The sequence below is a fragment of the Rosa rugosa genome, chromosome 3 (genome assembly GCF_958449725.1).
Source record: "Rosa rugosa chromosome 3, drRosRugo1.1, whole genome shotgun sequence".
NCBI lineage: Eukaryota > Viridiplantae > Streptophyta > Magnoliopsida > Rosales > Rosaceae > Rosa > Rosa rugosa.
In genome coordinates, this window is record NC_084822.1 from 47,524,040 (window position 1) to 47,541,039 (window position 17,000).

General features: G+C 39.4%; 3 protein-coding genes across 5 annotated transcripts; 1 reads left to right on the forward strand and 2 right to left on the reverse strand.

Annotated features, from left to right (window-relative positions):
• Nucleotides 1–532: 532 nt before the first annotated feature.
• LOC133737850 (uncharacterized) lies at nt 533–1,702 on the reverse strand. Its single transcript, XM_062165331.1, has one exon. The coding sequence runs from the start codon at nt 1,700–1,702 to the stop codon at nt 533–535; it is 1,170 nt and encodes a 389-aa protein (XP_062021315.1).
• A 2,004-nt stretch (nt 1,703–3,706) lies between these two features.
• LOC133741418 (serine/threonine-protein kinase MPS1) lies at nt 3,707–8,629 on the reverse strand. Of its 3 annotated transcripts, XM_062169319.1 has the most exons (7): nt 8,307–8,629; nt 7,544–7,912; nt 6,861–7,373; nt 6,370–6,746; nt 5,332–5,532; nt 4,869–5,030; nt 3,707–4,591 (listed from the first exon to the last, which is right to left on the reverse strand). In XM_062169319.1, the coding sequence occupies exons 1-7, from the start codon at nt 8,431–8,433 to the stop codon at nt 4,025–4,027; spliced, it is 2,316 nt and encodes a 771-aa protein (XP_062025303.1). In that variant the 5' UTR covers nt 8,434–8,629; the 3' UTR covers nt 3,707–4,024. The 3 variants fall into 3 exon arrangements, with proteins under 3 accessions (XP_062025303.1, XP_062025301.1, XP_062025302.1); XM_062169317.1 differs by having other exon boundaries at nt 6,370–7,373; XM_062169318.1 differs by having other exon boundaries at nt 3,708–4,591; nt 6,370–7,304.
• Nucleotides 8,630–13,300: 4,671 nt separating this feature from the next.
• On the forward strand, nt 13,301–15,046 carry LOC133739316 (uncharacterized). The gene is made up of 2 exons (XM_062167065.1): nt 13,301–14,122; nt 14,338–15,046. Exons 1-2 carry the CDS (start codon nt 13,441–13,443, stop codon nt 14,985–14,987), a joined length of 1,332 nt encoding a protein of 443 aa, XP_062023049.1. The 5' UTR covers nt 13,301–13,440; the 3' UTR covers nt 14,988–15,046.
• The last annotated feature ends 1,954 nt before the right edge of the window (nt 15,047–17,000 follow it).

Below are 17,000 nucleotides of genomic sequence, written 5' to 3' on the forward strand. Positions count from 1 at the left end.
CCTTCAAGTCCAAGGAGTTGTGGATAAACCCTTCAACCATATCCAGTGATATATCCCACCTATACATTCTGTCCTCATTATGTTTACACATAAAGTGCAGTGCAAATCATCAAGAAATGAGTGTTTACACATAACTTCAGGACAGTACTCCATGGTGAAGAAATAATAACTTCAGGAGATATCATTTGAAGAATTTTTCCTTCTAGTTATAGCAGATTACAAACATTTTGTTATTACTGAATAAATCAAATATCTATACGAGAAACATAGTTACCACATTATAGTACCCAAACCGTAGGCAACACAGAACATACTCTAGCTACAAGAGGAACATAGACAGAGAGGAAATTAATAGGAAAACAAAGAAAGAAAGATGGAAACGATAACAAATTAATATTGATAAAAGAAAAAAAACAGTACAAGTTTGGCCGTGGTCCGGTTTTGTTTTTAATTTCCCACGACTTCGTGTACAGATTGAAGATCGATGATGCTACTAAATAAGTAAAGAGAGAAAGTGGGAAGACAGCAGGGCCTATTCAAAACTCGGTTGAATCCATAAATGCGATCCACTCTTATCTTTAAAATCATAATTGAAGGATTTGCCAAATTCTCGGTCGATTGACGCGTTGCTCATATTATAAATACCCATATCAATGTTTAGCACTGAAGAGACTAACATATTGTTCATGAAGTATATGCAATTGGCTTTACATCCGGAATAATCAGTGACTTCAATACAGAAGGAAGAACTACTTTGACTCAAGAAGATTGCTCTATTCCCCAAATCCTTGACCTCAGAGTCGTTCCATGATTTGCCGTTATTAAATGGGACCTCGAAAACCCTACAGGCGGTAGTGGATTCATACTTATTGGAGAAGAGACAAAAAACAAGCAATAGAGCTCCCGCGCATTCCGCCAAGTACAGTTGTTTAATGTGCCTCCTAGTACCAAGTAGTTCCTTTTGATTTATCTCTGGAGCAACAACCTTCAGTTTTGCTCGATTAGGGTCGTCAATATCACAAACGACTAGAACACGGCCACAACAGTCCACCACATAAAATTGTCCCCGATAGTAAGTCAGATCACTGATAATATTAATATTGTCGACCATTTGGAATGATAGCTCCGTCCAATTTTCACCTAGTCCTGGTCTGCAGTATGCCAAAGTAGTAGAAGTATAAAACATGACTACGTAATCCGATGTCCAAGAAGGACTCGACGATAAGACAAACTTGCCTATATCTTTAGTTCGTCCATCTGGGAGTTGAATGTTCATGGCATGTTTGAAGGGATGTAACAGTTTGAATTCCAAGTCTTTAGATACAGTGACCAGCCATCCTAAAGAAGAATAGCACATTTTACCTTTAGCATCTAGTAATTTACTTCTGTAAATCTTATTACCTTTTGCAGTCAGACTGTAAAATTCAACCGTCACGTCGCCGCCTGCAACACCCCGTGGAAGGGTAAGTCTTACCGGTAGCATTAGGAGAGGAACTTGATATGCTAATAATCTCAATCCAGTGCTAGTACTGGTACTAGTACTAATACTAGCAAGGTAGTTTTCCTTTACCTCCATCGCCGCTGAACTCCATGATTTGCAAACTGCACCGAAAGCAATAAAATCCTCCAATGAAACCATCAACCGATTGGCGAAACAGAGAACAAGATCTCGAGGAATATCCGTAGACCAGTCGACAGCCATTCTTTCTTTTTTTTCAGTCATGCGATCCCTTAAGATTAGCTTTGCCTCGCCGAAGAGATGATAAGTTGGGGAGTGGGGGGTTATTTAGGGTGTATATATAGGCGCTGTGACTTGCCAACTGAATAATTCGAGATTCAATAGGATTTGGATTGCCAAGGTTTTCCCCGAAAGATTAGGTTAACTTATTAGATCATGTGGATTACACGTGGTCGGATAACAATTTTTCCAGTTGTATTTTTTTTTTTGTTTGCAAAATGTGTTTTGCCAGATTTTGCCAAAAACCTATAACCAAACAATAAAAGTTGCAATTACTGGAATTTTTGATGGATGGAGTTATAGATTCCATCATTTATAAATTCATATGAATTTCAAATTTTTCTCATCCAAACGCACCCTAATGGTATAGCTAATTGAATGGGTTTAATGGATTCTATCAGAGATACGGGTGAAAGACAAGAAAAACAAAGGAACAATGAAATTGGTAAGGATGGAAGAGTATTCAGTTAATTACAATCTGATAAGTTATTGCATATGGCATGAACCTAGTCTTATCTAACTTTTGCTAATGATGATCTTCTCATCTTTAGTACTTTAGTTCATTATGTATCAAAAGAAAACTCTTTGATATGATCTCAAACTGTATATTTCTTTTAATAGTTGGAAAGGAGTAAGATAAGGTTTAAAATTGTATAAAAAAGGGAGGATGTCTGAATGCTAAATTGAGAGGTATGGAATTCTGAATAAAACCACCCTCAATTGAAAACTTGTTATGTATATATATATTTTTTTTATAAGAAAAGGACTGCATTTAAATTAGAAATGCAAGCAAAGAAAAACTGTTAGGAAAAAAAAAAAAACATATAGTTTCAATTTTAGTCTTTTATTTGCAAAAAGAGGTTAAGCATATACTTAGGTGAACCTTTCGAAAATTACATTCCCATACAATAGCCAAGACCCGGAAGAAATAAGAGAAAAATATGAAAAGTAGAATGAAGATGGCGAGCAGTATCGACCTGTACAAATGACCGACAAAGAAAAAGAAGTCAAAAGCTGGGTATTGAATCATGGTGTAAAAGACTGTGAACTTTAGGAGGACATTGTTTTTTTTTTCCTGATGACAGAAATGAAAACTGAAACTAAAGAACTACCACTCCCTTCCAGCTGATCTAAATGGAACGCTGGGGGCATTGTAAGGGAAAGACAAAAAAAAAAATCACACTAAAGGATTCTAAGATTGATGAGCCAAAGAAGCTATACGATTAGCAACAAAATCGGCTTCTCTATAAATGTGTTTGAAGAAGATGGAATGAAATTGACGAGCCAGTTGCTTAATATCCTAAACAAAAACTTTGATTTGCGAAGGCACTTCAATTTTTCCCTGAATACAGTCAATTAACACACAAACACATCTCACTCTACACAAACACAAACACAAACACAAACCGCGCCACGTCACAAACCGCACAACCCAATCATACACAACTTAAACGCACGTCCCAGATCGCCATTGTCATCCGTCGATTCAAACCCAAATCCAACGGCCCACGATTTCCCTCTCAAATCCCAGAGCCAGAAAACACAAACCCCCCTCATTCCCAAAATAAAAGAAAACACAAACCCCCCAATATACTGTCCAACAATTCTTCTTTTGCAATGGGATGTTACTTGTCTTTGAGATATTGTTGTAAATGCTAATCATGAGATATGCATTAGCCTTGAATGACAATTAATAGTCTTTTATTTTCTCGTACTAATATATTTCTGTTCACCATACGCTTTGCCGTTAAACTCCGGTTTTAATATTGATTTTGCCAGAAGCTCATCTTCTTCCATATTAAATAATTAAATATAGAAATTAGATAAACAAAAACTGAAATTAAAACAACAAATTAAGCAATGAGATTTTGATCATTAGGAGTGTAAGTGTGTAACCACTGAGGCACTGACCTTGCATTCGTTAGTTTTCTTTTGATATCAAACTTTAGACCTAATGTAACAAATCGATAAAAAAATATATCACTACAACAATTGTTAGTTTAGTACTCATTACACATTTCATATTTGTATACAAAATCTTCCGTAGATTGTGCTGCATACAGTTTGATATTTATCCCGAATGATTTACGGGGGACAAAACACATGACACAACAATCCCTCTGTCTTCTATTCTATTTAACCAAAACAATATAACACAGCGTAAAAGATAGAAACAATGATATGTAACCAACCAGGCATGAATTCCCTAACCCTAAAGCAGCTAAAAAGAGCACACATCTTGACCACCAAAAATAAGGGTGACCGATCATAGGCTTGGACCATCACCTATTTGTCTCTCTGAAAGTGTTCCTGGAGCTGAAGGCAAACTTTTGACACTTGGGAGAGCAATGTACATTGTTGGTCACGCGATGTTAATATCTGAGACGTTGTGGATGGCAAAGGGTCTTCAAGCAGTTGTTTAAGCTGACAAACAAGCTTCGACGCTTCAGAATCATTGGTACAATTTTGGCCAATAAGTCGAAGCAATTTACAGCTGTGATCATGAGAAGATGGCTGGGTTGGAACTGGGGGAACAAGAAAAGGGTGCTGAAGTAGTTCAGGGATCCTCCATCTTTCATTGCGGTCCCAGGCAAGGCACTTTCTCATGAGGTCCAGAAGCCAAGGGTTAGGGACTGGTTCATATGAAATTTGATGGTTAGGATCTGTTATAACTTTGAACTTGGCCCAGAAGGTCTTGTAGTCTGCAAACGGGGTCCTCCCGTATACCATCTGATAAAGGATGCAACCAAGGGACCAAATGTCTGATGGCCGGCCACACTTGATAGTGTTTCCATCTGCATCAGTCTCATTGCACATGAATGCCTCTGGAGACATGTAACTTAGTGTACCCACCTGCAGAGTAGATTACAGAAAAGCTAAGCAAAAGCACATATGGTAGCTATCCATGACCCCCAACAAACCATGATTAGTCAGAAAGCCAAATCCGCTTGAACAGAACATTGAGGAACAATAAAATGAGAAACCATCAAGATGGAGAATATATATTTGCTCATTTGCTCATTCACTCGAAAGGGAACAAGCTCAATACCTTTTTCTTGACTGTTATTAACAGACGAGAACAGACAGCAGATCCAGAGAATACTAATTTACATTGAAAAGGGAGCCTAACCTGAGAATCCCGTTGGATGTTGGTTGTATCACTCATTATAGCTTTAGCAATCCCAAAATCAATCAGCTTAAGAGAGCCTCTGACAAGCAGAAAATTAGCCGGCTTCAAGTCAGAGTGCACAATTCGCTCTTCATGTATGGTGCTGACTGCCAGAAGAATTTGCTGCAAAGAAATAAGCACATTCAAATGTCAATTATCCACACCACATATATTCAATTCCCAGAAAGAAAGTGAAATTCAACCACTTTAAATGTGTTAGTTTTGGTCCCTTTCAGTAAAGAATGGAATGTCATAAAACAAAGTCACTAAATAAACAGAAGAACTACCTAATCACCAAACCTTTAGAACAAAAGAAAAAGAAAAAAAAAGGTGGAACCTTTTAGACAATCATCCTTTTAAAACTAAAAACACAAAGTAGTGCATAAAATTATAAATGAACCAGAATAAGTTATGGCTCAATAACCTGCCAGTAGAATCGTAGCCAGTTCTCATCTATGGTCTGATTCGACCCATCCATTTCCTTCCACTTCTGGGACAGCATGTGAGCCAAATCAATTTCTCCATATTCAAGTACCATGTATATATACCCATCATCCTTGACTCTGCCATCTTTATTATTTATGGAGCCACTCAATACTGCATGCAGTAAAGCCTTATCTGTCACCTAAGAATAATAGTATGTATTAGAATATATTTTCAAAAGTAGAACTAGAAAGCACATTACCAATTATGAACCTAGAACATAAGAAAATTATATGAGAATATGGCAAAACAATAACTGATAGCGACCAAACTAATTATAGAACGGGAAAGGAAAATATGTCCTAAACGAATTAAGTCTGCATCCCTTGCTAACTATAATATAGTACTGAGATTTACAGATAAGATCACTAGGATTTCCAACTGTAAGCACTACTAACGTCCATCACATAGAAAAACATCCTAATATGGTCATCAATATCACAGGTAATGTATAAGACCTTGTTCCAAGAAGAATGTAAGCCACAAAATTCACTGGATTAAATGTAGACACAAGAATGCTAATCATTTTCACCATTAATATGGAGTCATTTTTCCAGCATACTTTCTTTTGCTTGCTGAAGAACCAAATCAGTAACCTAAGCATACTAGGACAACCCCAATGCCACCTCAACCTCCTTCCAACCCTCTTTGGCTATTCATTTTGCTCAAGTACCGACCACCATTTGGCCACCTGTTGCTCAAAGCATTGAGGTAATCTTGTAAAAAAAAAAATTTTAAATCAAATCTTTTCTGAATCCCATTATTTGGACTAACAATACTTTTGGCCATGTTGAGATCAAGATTTCACCACCAGAACTCTCAGTTGAATCTTAAAAAGCAATTTCAGCTTCACTTTACTAGCATCCTAGGTCCTCATATATCAAATTTGAATTGCAAAGGTATACAATATCTCAATGCTACAAATGTACGATGATCTAAATGTTATTAAATGAACAGTGTCAGGTTGAAAGTTAAGTACCTCATAGTCTATAAGCTGTATGATGTGGTTCTTCCCTTTCAACTTATTCAGATATTCGATTTCCTGACAAAAACCAAAAGCAGTGGCATAGTCACGCCCTTTCAGCTTGATTTTCTTAAGAGCATAGATTGTACAGTCTGATGATATAACTTTGTGGACCTCACTGCTGCCTCCACTACCTATTTTTCCAAGCCTCTGATAGAGCTTCCCATTTACTTTAATAAACAAGTCAGAATCTTTATTTTTTTTACGAGGAGCTGGAACAACTTTACCACTTGCAGCCTTTTCTTGTTTTTCTGATTTTGAAGGCTCTGACTTTGTATCAGAACATAAATTTGGGGGCAAAGTAACCTGAGATCGTGCATTGGCAACATCACCTGCATACGATTCAACTTCAGTTTGCTTCACATCGGCAAGAGAAGGGTTTTCCTGATATTCACTCTCCGACAGCTTGCAGCCTTTTTGCTCCTTAGAAAGGTCATATTCCTTACCTTCGTTTTGGGTATCAACTGCAGAGGTAAAAGGTTGGGCTGCAACAACTATCTGGGGATTGGACATTGCACCGGTGCCCCTTAAAGGAGCATTTGATGGTTGAGGGTTTACATTAGAATCCTTCAAGGGTTCTACTGGCACCTGATAACCACTATGCAAACTAGAACAATAAGTTGTTGACATGGGTGCTGAAGTAGCATGGACAGACGTTGTAGTAGCACACGATGGCCCAACAACTGAGGATTGAGTCATAGGCTGGCTTAAGAAGTTCCTGAATTGATGCAACTGATCTTGAGCGGCAGTTGTTCTCTTTGCCAACAAGGAAATCCTACCATCAGACTTCAAACAGATATCCGCTTCTGTATTCAGAATATTCTGATGCTTTGAATCATGATTTATGACAGCTGATGCCTCTGCTTGACTAGCAGAAACCCACTCCATTTCTGTCAATGCAAGTGAACGCATATGAGATGATAAGGTCTCTGATTGAGTGGCCATATTATCATCAGCCCCTGCATTTTGATAGAAGGGAAAAATATTCGAAGCATAGCAACAAATTCAAAATAGTATTTTGCACACAGCATCAACAATAATCATAAAAATTGACAATGTCACAAACAGAGCTGCCTATGAGTCACAGAAATCAAAACCAGCATAGTCAAAAGAAGTATGGCAATCCTACCCAGGGAAGAAGCACCAGTTCCAATTGAAAATTGGACCTTCTTTTGAGCATCAATCCCTTGAGACTCAAAATGACAGGAAGCACCAATGTCAGGCTTAGTTTGATCTATGGGCACATCTAAATTCTCATCAAACGTGTGGGTGATACTGCTTGAATTAGAAACTGCCGTAACACATGCATCTTCCTGAGATTCCTCGGCACTAGTAGGCATGTCGTGTGGCTGCACACTTGATTCCTTTGCAATATTATCCTGACCCTGCGTAGCTACATCTCGCGAATTCTTTGTGTCAACGACAGCCGCACTTGAAGCCGAACTTTTAGTTACTTCTCTTCGGGGAGCCAACATGCGCTTAGGCCTTATGCTTGTCTCTGGTGAGTATTCCACGAAAATCAGCACTTAAGGAATATAGGACGCATTTCACCCATCAAACTCCAAAGAACTAAAAAGTAATCCCTAAGTCTTATTGTATCTCACATTATCATTTGTATAAACAGATATGTTCCAATTCAGATAGTCTGTGATAACAGCTTTAGCAAACAATCATACTTTCTTGAAGCCCCAAATCAGAATTTGGGGTTTTAGCCAAAACAAGTACAAAGGCACAAGTAATCCAAGTTCTAGACTATATTACGTATATTCACAGTAGAACCCTAACCAGAAAAGCTCTAAATTTCGAATCACGAATCCAACCCCAAATTCAATTCAGATTCAACAACCCTAATTCCTGGGTAAACCTTGAGAGAGTGAAAGAGAGAGAGGTACCTAGAGGGCGGTGGCGCTTAAGCGCGGCCTGAACGCTGCGGAAAAGGTCGGAATTAGAGGAAGACGACGACGACGAAGTGAAATCGGAGTTGATCGGACGCATCAAATTCCGGGCGTCCCTGTCCATGGCCGGATCCAAGTGGCATTTCTATGGAGGGAGGAGGGCAAAATAGGTATTCGAGGAGAATACTGAAATGGCGGGAAGAGATTGAGGTCGGGGGGGCATTGTGGTTAGGGTTTTAAATCCCCATGAAGAGAGAGAGAGAGAGAGAGAGAGAGAGAGAGCACCTGAACACTGAAACCACCTCACACTGCTTTAGAGGGAAACACTGCGATTTTGAAACACAGGGCCTATTGCCGCTCTTGGTTTCTATCCCTTAATTGGGCCTTTTATTGGGCCAATACCCACTGGACTTAGAATTATGTTTTGTGGGCTAGCCCACACATTCCACAACTATATGTAAGTATGGGTTTGCGGGGGCCCAATTTATCCCCATTTTGAATAATTGTTTCTTGTTTATCGAGTTAATGAAAAAAAAAAAAAAAAATGCACGAATGGTCATAACGATATTGAATCATGAATAACATCGGAGTTTATATGGTGTATCTAATAAAGTGGGTATGGATATCATTCCCATACAAGTAACCATCATTTAGATGATCTGCATTTTTTTTTCTTCTGGTTGTTTTGAATAAGTTGATTCTATTTATTATATTCGTCTTTTTGTATTGATTTATTTTTCTTCAGATATATAGGGATCCATGGGTTTACGTATCTAGAGAGACTTAGGGATAGTTTTGTATAAAGAATATAGAAAAATGCTCATGGCTTGATTAGGGCTTGCAACAAACGAGAAAATAAGTAGTTCACTAACCCAACAAACAAGATAATGTTGTTCAGCTATAGATGCAAAGCATCAAATTAGTACCTACTTAGCAGCCAGGAGGAATGATAGGACAAGGTTATGTATGTCAGCTTACAACTAAATTTGATGTGTGATCTCATCTGACGAGAAAAAATATGTAAGACTACGAAAAATTGAGGATGGGGTTGGAAATTTTTGTAGAATCGCTGTAAATCCGTATGTAATTAGGATTCTTATTTAATTAGGATATCTTGTAATTATAGAAAATCCTGTAATTATGGAAATATTGTTTCCTATTAGAGTTAGACTACTCATTTGTACTTGTATATATACCCCCATTGTGGGATGAATATTGATCATCGAATTAACCCTGAATTGAATTATTCTTTTCTACTTGGTATCAGAGCAGGTTCAATCCTATGGATTTGCATTGTGATAATATAGCTGCCATTGAGATTGCACATAATTCAGTTCAACATGATAGAACAAAGCATGTGGAGGTTGACCGTCATTTTATTAAAGAAAATCTTGACAGAAAGGTTATTCGCTTTCCATTTGTAAACTTAGAGGAGCAATTAGCTGATGTTCTCACTAAAGGAGTGTCTAGAAAGATATTCGACAGCTCGATTGACAAGTTGGGCATGATAAACATCTATGCACCAACTTGAGAGGGAGTGTAGAATCGCTGTAAATCAGTATGTAATTAGGATTCTTATTTAATTAGGATATCTTGTAATTATAGAAAATCCTTTAATTATGGAAAGATTGTTTCCTATTAGAGTTAGACTACTCCTTTGTACTTGTATATATACCCCCATTGTGGGATGAATATTGATCATCGAATTAACCCTGAATTGAAGTATTCTTTTCTACTATTTTGAAGTTAAAAGCTATGGCTTTACTCTTAAGATTTAGAATTACTATGCTATATTAGATGGTAACTAAATATCATATTAGTGGAAAATTGAGTTAGAATTAAGCTAAATCAAATTTTCATCCCAATGTAACTAAAAAACATACATCAATAATAGAATTGGCGTTTTGTTTAAGAAACAAATTCTCAAAAAAATACCGCGACTTTTACTCCTTCTCTTTCTCTCGCTCTGCTAGGGTTAGGGTTTCGAGTATTCCAAGTTGTGCGGCGCCCTAGGTTCATGGCGGCAGCGATCGCTTCCATGACTGCCAAATTGGCGACCAAGTTGTCGCTCAAGGAAGGAGAAGAACCGGTTGACTTGGGGAATCTCAGGGTTCTGGGGAAGGAGTTTTTGGCTCGAAATTTTTATTTGGTTGGGAGGCTTAATACCTGCAGGGGGTTGGTGCTGGATTCATTCTGGAGTGCTGTGAGGTCGATGTGGAGGTTGTCTGGTACCGTGGAAGTCCAACCACGGGGAGAACGTTTTCTGTTTACGTTCACCCATGAAAGGGATGTTGCTCGAGTGAAGAAGGGTGGTCCATGGGGTTTCCAACGTGCCATGATTCTTCTGAATGATTATGATGGCTTCTCGGAGATCTCTGCCGTGAAGCTGGACTTTGTTTGGATCTGGGTGACGTTGGAAGGCATACCTCCGGGCATTTTGACGGAACCTACTGTCCGGTTGGTTGGTGGGACGATTGGTGAGGTGCTGGAGGTGGATCGTACGGCGCTGCGTCGGGGGGATGCTCGGGTCCGGCTTGTTCTTCCTCTCCATGACCCGGTACGTTTTGACCGTCGAGTTAGGGTTTCTCCTGTGGATGTTCTAACCCTAAGGTTCAGGTATGAAAGGCTTCTAGGGCGTTGTCACTCCTGCGCCATGTTGAATCATGGTGGCCAGCGTTGCCCTAGGGTGGAGGACTCGGAGACTGATTCTGTGGTGGAGGCGGGTTCGCAGCCGGCGATGGGACCGATTGTTCCAGCCCTAGTCTTTAGGGCAAACGCTCAGCCCTCTATTTCTTCTCCGCTGCTATCTTCCTTCAAGGTTCCAAAGCTGAAGAGGAAAGCTGTGCAGATCCGTGAATTGCCAGCTTTTGAGTCTCCCGGGACTGAAAATACTTCGACTCAAACTCAGGTGGTGGGGATGCGTCGCCCCAGAGATGAGGACTGCCCTGAAGATGGTAAGCGTGCTAAACATGGATTGGATTTGGTTCCGGGCACTCTTCAGCCGGAAAACCTTGGCCTCCATATTTCTGATGTAGGTTTGGTTGACGGGAAGTGGTCTCCAGCTTCCAAGGTGTACAAGAAGAAGGGTCGGCCTCGTGGCTCCAGAAACAAGGCCAAAGTGACATCGGTGGCGTCCTCCGGTGAAGGTTCTGCGTCTATGGCGTCGGGGCCTCCTGACGGTGGAGCTACTGGTGAGACGGGGATGCATGCTGGGCTGGCAGAGCCCGTCTCCCAGTCCGGGTAGGAGACGATTCCCTACGTCAACTAGGATGTGACGTGTATTGCTTGATGGTGGCGATGTACACCAGAAGGGTCTTAGGCGTCAATGTGGTCAAGGAAGTGTGTCATGTTAGTAGGCGTAGGTTATCGTAGTGTCTAGTTTTCATATGCTTTGGCTAGTAGTTTTCTTTTGGAACTTTAGTTTTTTGGATTTCCTTTTGGTTTTAGTACTCTATTGAGCTTGCATTGTAATATGAAGGGTGCTTGTACCTTTCATGCTTGACCGAGTGAGGTCGTTATGATTTCGATCAATGGATTAGTCTTCCGTTGCCCTCAAAAAAAAAAAACATACATCAATAATGCATCAATCATTCAAACTCACCACCACTAACGCATTCAAAAGACAAAATCGAAATACAACTTTCAGTATCAAGTGGGACACCAAATTTTGAACTTGCAGTTGTTTACTGTTTACGGTACACACTTCCAACATCCATCTGTGACTAAATCTAATCACAATCTGGATACTTACATCAAATGTGCTCATTTAAATTTGAAATGGGATTACTTGGTATTATTTGGCATTACATTACTTGGTGTTAATCAGTCACCCCACAAAGTTTTCTTGTCATTTTTCCCCCACTCAAACATCTTTCTGATTCTAAATAGTAAATACAATATTCGAAAAGGACCAAATATCCAATTAGCTTCACTTTTACACATTGATTTTTGGATTGTTAAGTCTGTGATTCTCATAGTCTCCATACTTTGTACTCACCTAACAACGGTTACCAAAGCAAAGGCTCTTCTATCCTCTGGTAAAGCTTAGGAATATGAAAAGCAACAATGGACAGATTTAATTAAATCATTGTGGGGTGACTGAGATTTTGGTGCTTATAATAGAAGATGGCTTTATTCCAAAGCATATGGGCATTGCATGATTTTGAGAGCAAAAGGAATCAAAATGAAGCAGCTTTTTTCCCCATAAGGAGTTGAGTTTTGCACCATTATTGTGTAATTAGTGTGTTTACCTTATTGTGCGCTTTGCTTTGCCCCAGAAAAGTCTTTCCTTGGGGTTAGAATGGTTAACAATTTAGCCTAGTTTATGGTGTCACCTGCCTGTGCCATAAATTGCTGTTGGCTTTGTGAAAACGAGCTCGCAATAATATTGCATCCCATCAATATATAATATGTATATTATAATCTACACTTTTGACGTACAATTACACTAGTTAACTAGAGTAACAATTTTTCACTCGAAGCACCTATTAGGGAAAGTAGTTAGTTTAAAGACATGTAGGTAACTGCACATCAAACAAGTAAAAGGTCAATAATCGTTAGTTGGGAGCATAGCACACTAAGATTGACAAAAGCTAAGATTAACCCCGTTTGTTTATGGGTAATTCAATCTGGAGAGAACATTATCATATACTTAACGTTTGATCATCATATTCATCAACCGACTATTATGCAACAAAACTCTAGCACTGTACCTTGTTTAATAATGAATTTTGGTAATTTTGGATGTAGTATAGATCTGTCACAGTGATCCAAATAGATATGGCTTGGTTGATCATCAAGGTCAGATGAATGAGATGATAAGTTAGCTACTGTCATCTTATTTTGGAAGACTTAATTTATAGCAATATGATAATAATGGATGATTGCATCATTAACATATCAATTTACTGTGCAAATTATGAATTAATTAACTGATTATAAACCAACCCTTGTATATATACAAGAGCCCCACATAACCCTAATCCAGAAGCACTTTTCTACAAAAGCCAAAGGAGCTCTCTTGGCCTTTGCAACCCCACCCTCCTCTCAGCTATCATGTCTCTGAAAGCACCCCATCTGAAACTCTGAAACTAAATCCTCAAAACCCCAGCAACAGCTTCGCTCAAACATCATGTCTACAACAATGGCCAAACTCAAAAGCCAAAAAAAATCCACCAAGCCAACCCACCAAAAGAGCAAGAAACAGAATCAAAACCAGAACCAGAATCCCCAAAAGCCAGAGATCAAACCACCCTATTGGGCAGTTGTAAGAGGCTTACTGACTTGCAAACATCACCAAGCAGTTCAGCTACTACAACAAGAAGGTAAACATCACCCACAGGAACAACAAAATGAGCAACTAGCATCCATGGAGGAAATGAGTGCTGCCAAGAAATGCAAGAAGATGAGATGCTCTGGCTCATTGTGCAGCAACACAAAAATCACACACAGGCCTGAGCTAGGATCTCCTGAAGTCCACAAGAAAAGGGCTTCTTCAATGGGCTCCTCAAGCAGCGCAAATGAAACTTCAAGCAGATCCATGAAGGCTCCTCTGCATGAGCTCAATGGAGTTGTCTCTACCTCTTCTTCTTCACTCTCTGCATCTTCAAACATCTCCTCTGCTGGTGGTTCCTTCAGAGCAATGCCTTTTAGAAGGTTCTCAGGCTGCTATGAGTGTAGAATGGTGGTTGACCCTGTTCTTGGTTTCGCCAGAGACCCTTCTCTCAGGGGAAGCATTTGCTCATGCCCTGAATGTGGAGCCATTTTCATGAAAGCCGAAAACCTGGAGCTCCATCAAGCTGTTAGGCATGCAGGTACTTCATTTTCAAACATATTTGATTTTCATTAAAGGTTCTATTTATAATATTCAGGTAGCACTCGTGAAGTCATTATCGTCTTCAGTTAGTTCATCATTTTTCAATGCACAATTTTTTCTCACATAGTTAATGCTCCATTACTGTTCCTGCATTACTTTCATGCCCCTGAAATTCTTAGTCTTTTATCTTTGCGGCATTTCATCAAACAACAGTTTCCGAGCTGGGTCCAGAGGACACGAGCAAGAACATAGTGGAGATCATCTTCCAATCCAGCTGGCTCAAGAAACAAGCTCCGATTTGCAAGATCGATCGCATCCTCAAAGTCCACAACACACAGAAAACAATCTCCAAATTCGAAGAGTACCGAGACTCCATCAAAGCCAAGGCCACCAAGCTGCAGCTCCCGAACAAGAAACACCCACGTTGCATTGCCGACGGCAACGAGCTCCTCCGATTCCACTGCACCACCTTCGACTGCTCTTTGGGCCTTAACGGCTCCTCCAACCTCTGCAACTCCATCCCCAGCTGCAACGTCTGCAGCATAATCAAGAACGGGTTTAAAGTTGATAGGAGTGATTTGGCCGGAAGTAATGGGATTCTGACGACGGCGACGAGCGGGAGGGCGCATGACATGGCAGCAGTGGCGGCGGAGGACGGCCGGATGGCTATGCTGGTGTGTCGAGTGATAGCGGGGCGAGTGAAGAAAAATGTGGATGGACAAGGTGGTGGTGGTGGTGGTGCGGTGGAAGAGTACGACTCGGTGGCCGGAGCTGTGGGGGTGTATTCGAATTTGGATGAGTTGTATGTGTTTAATCCCAAGGCTATTTTGCCTTGTTTTGTTGTCATATATGGAGGCTTTTAGATTCTCATGACTATGGTAATTAATTAAGAACTAATTATTCTGTTTTGGGTACCGACTGATTGATCTGTCTGGAAATATCTTTGATTTTCTCTTCTAAGATTTGGTGTTTTCTGGGAAGTGAATCATCACTATCAGCTTACTGGCCACAGGCAGTATGAGCAGCCTCTTGTCTTCTTGTTACATTTAGTTGGTGCAAGAAACAAAACAAAACGGTAATAGTACTAATCACACATTTTAATCCACATTCATCCATACGATAATCACATGGCATGCATGTGTCTCATCGATCCCGAATCATCAATTCAGATTAGACCGAATCGTCAATTCAGATTAGACCGAATCGTCAATTCAGATTAGATCTGAATTGTTGTTTGTATATCTTATCGATCCATACGATAATCAGTAATAGTACTAATCACACATTTTAATCCACATTCATCCATACGATAATCACATGGCATGCATGTGTCTCATCGATCCCGAATCATCAATTCAGATTAGACCGAATCGTCAATTCAGATTAGACCGAATCGTCAATTCAGATTAGACCGAATCGTCAATTCAGATTAGATCTGAATTGTTGTTTGTATATCTTACGTCCATATCTCACTTAATTCAGTTTTTGAAACATACATGTGACTGATCGAAATATAAGACTCCGAACACTGTTGTTAGACAATTCGAACAAACTCAGTAAATCCATAAAATCTGCTCGCGAAAGCATCCCATATATAGTGATTAGTAGTGGATCCCTTAGCTATTTTTAGTCTTTTTCTGCACATAAGATTAGCGGATTTTTGGAGTTAATTTTTGTTGGGTGAACCATTAAGGTCAACGAGGAACCCTAAAATTGTAGGTGAGACTTTGGGGGAGTTCAAATTCTTAGCTGGGTAAATGACAAACGAGTATTGCTGGATGACTTACTAGTGTAGTGTGTACCTATATTTTATCTTCATGAGAATTTGTGCAAGTGAGAGTGCATTAATGACTAGATGACACCAAAAGAAAATATTGAGTATTGGAATTTGCATGTCCTAAGAACGAGGAGCTCTCTGTCTCTGTGATTTTTCCACTTAAATCCAAAACTGTATTAGGGCACTATAGTCAAGTTCTGAGGGAAGAAGACGATATAAAATACCTTGAAAAAAGATTACCAGACTTAATTTACTGCAGAACCTAATTAGTCCATTCTGAGGTAGGTAGGTTTGGCTTTTACATCAAACAAAAGGAAATGGACAAGCTTGCGCTTTCAAGGTATTTTCTTTTTACACTAAACAAAGGGACACGAGGAGCCTGAAGTCATATAAACTATGTTTGGTTTAAAAAGAAGAGACCAGCAGAAATGAACATGAATTCTGGTCATGCTGAGTGAACGCATAGAACCTTTGAGCATTAACATCTAGTCTCCGTTGAACTATTTGAATGACCAGCAAGGATTTTCTTAGGTATATATTGTCCTACTTAATTGCTCGGTAATTGGTAGTATTCTCACCGATCTTTTTAATGTTACATCGAAAACTTTGTTTTCTTTTTATTTATTTAATCAGAATTACATAACTAAACGATTTTGAATTTACTTAATGTTATGCAGAAATGGTTTTAAATGGGAGGTCCAAAAGATGAATGATTTGCATTGAAATTCAAATTATGGATCTAGGGACATATACTTTACACTACTCTATGCTTCTAGTTGATCTCTTACTAGGGAGAAGCTACCATGCATCCGAGACATGGGCGCACGAACATTGTGGCATTGCATGTTTTCTGGTCTTGGCATCACCTAGACATGCACCTAGTAACAATACGAATGGAAGGTTGCTCATGGCTTCTTGAATTGTAAATACCTCCCTAGTTTTACTAATCTCTTGACTCTTTTTTTGTACTCATTGCCCTGTCATTTGGATTCATCGTGATGTCTGATTAGTGAAGGTTCCAACCTCTATAATAATGTAATGATGTACGCCAAAACAGCAAAACGTGTGCCCTAAATTGTCTTCATTGATCCTCTCTTTC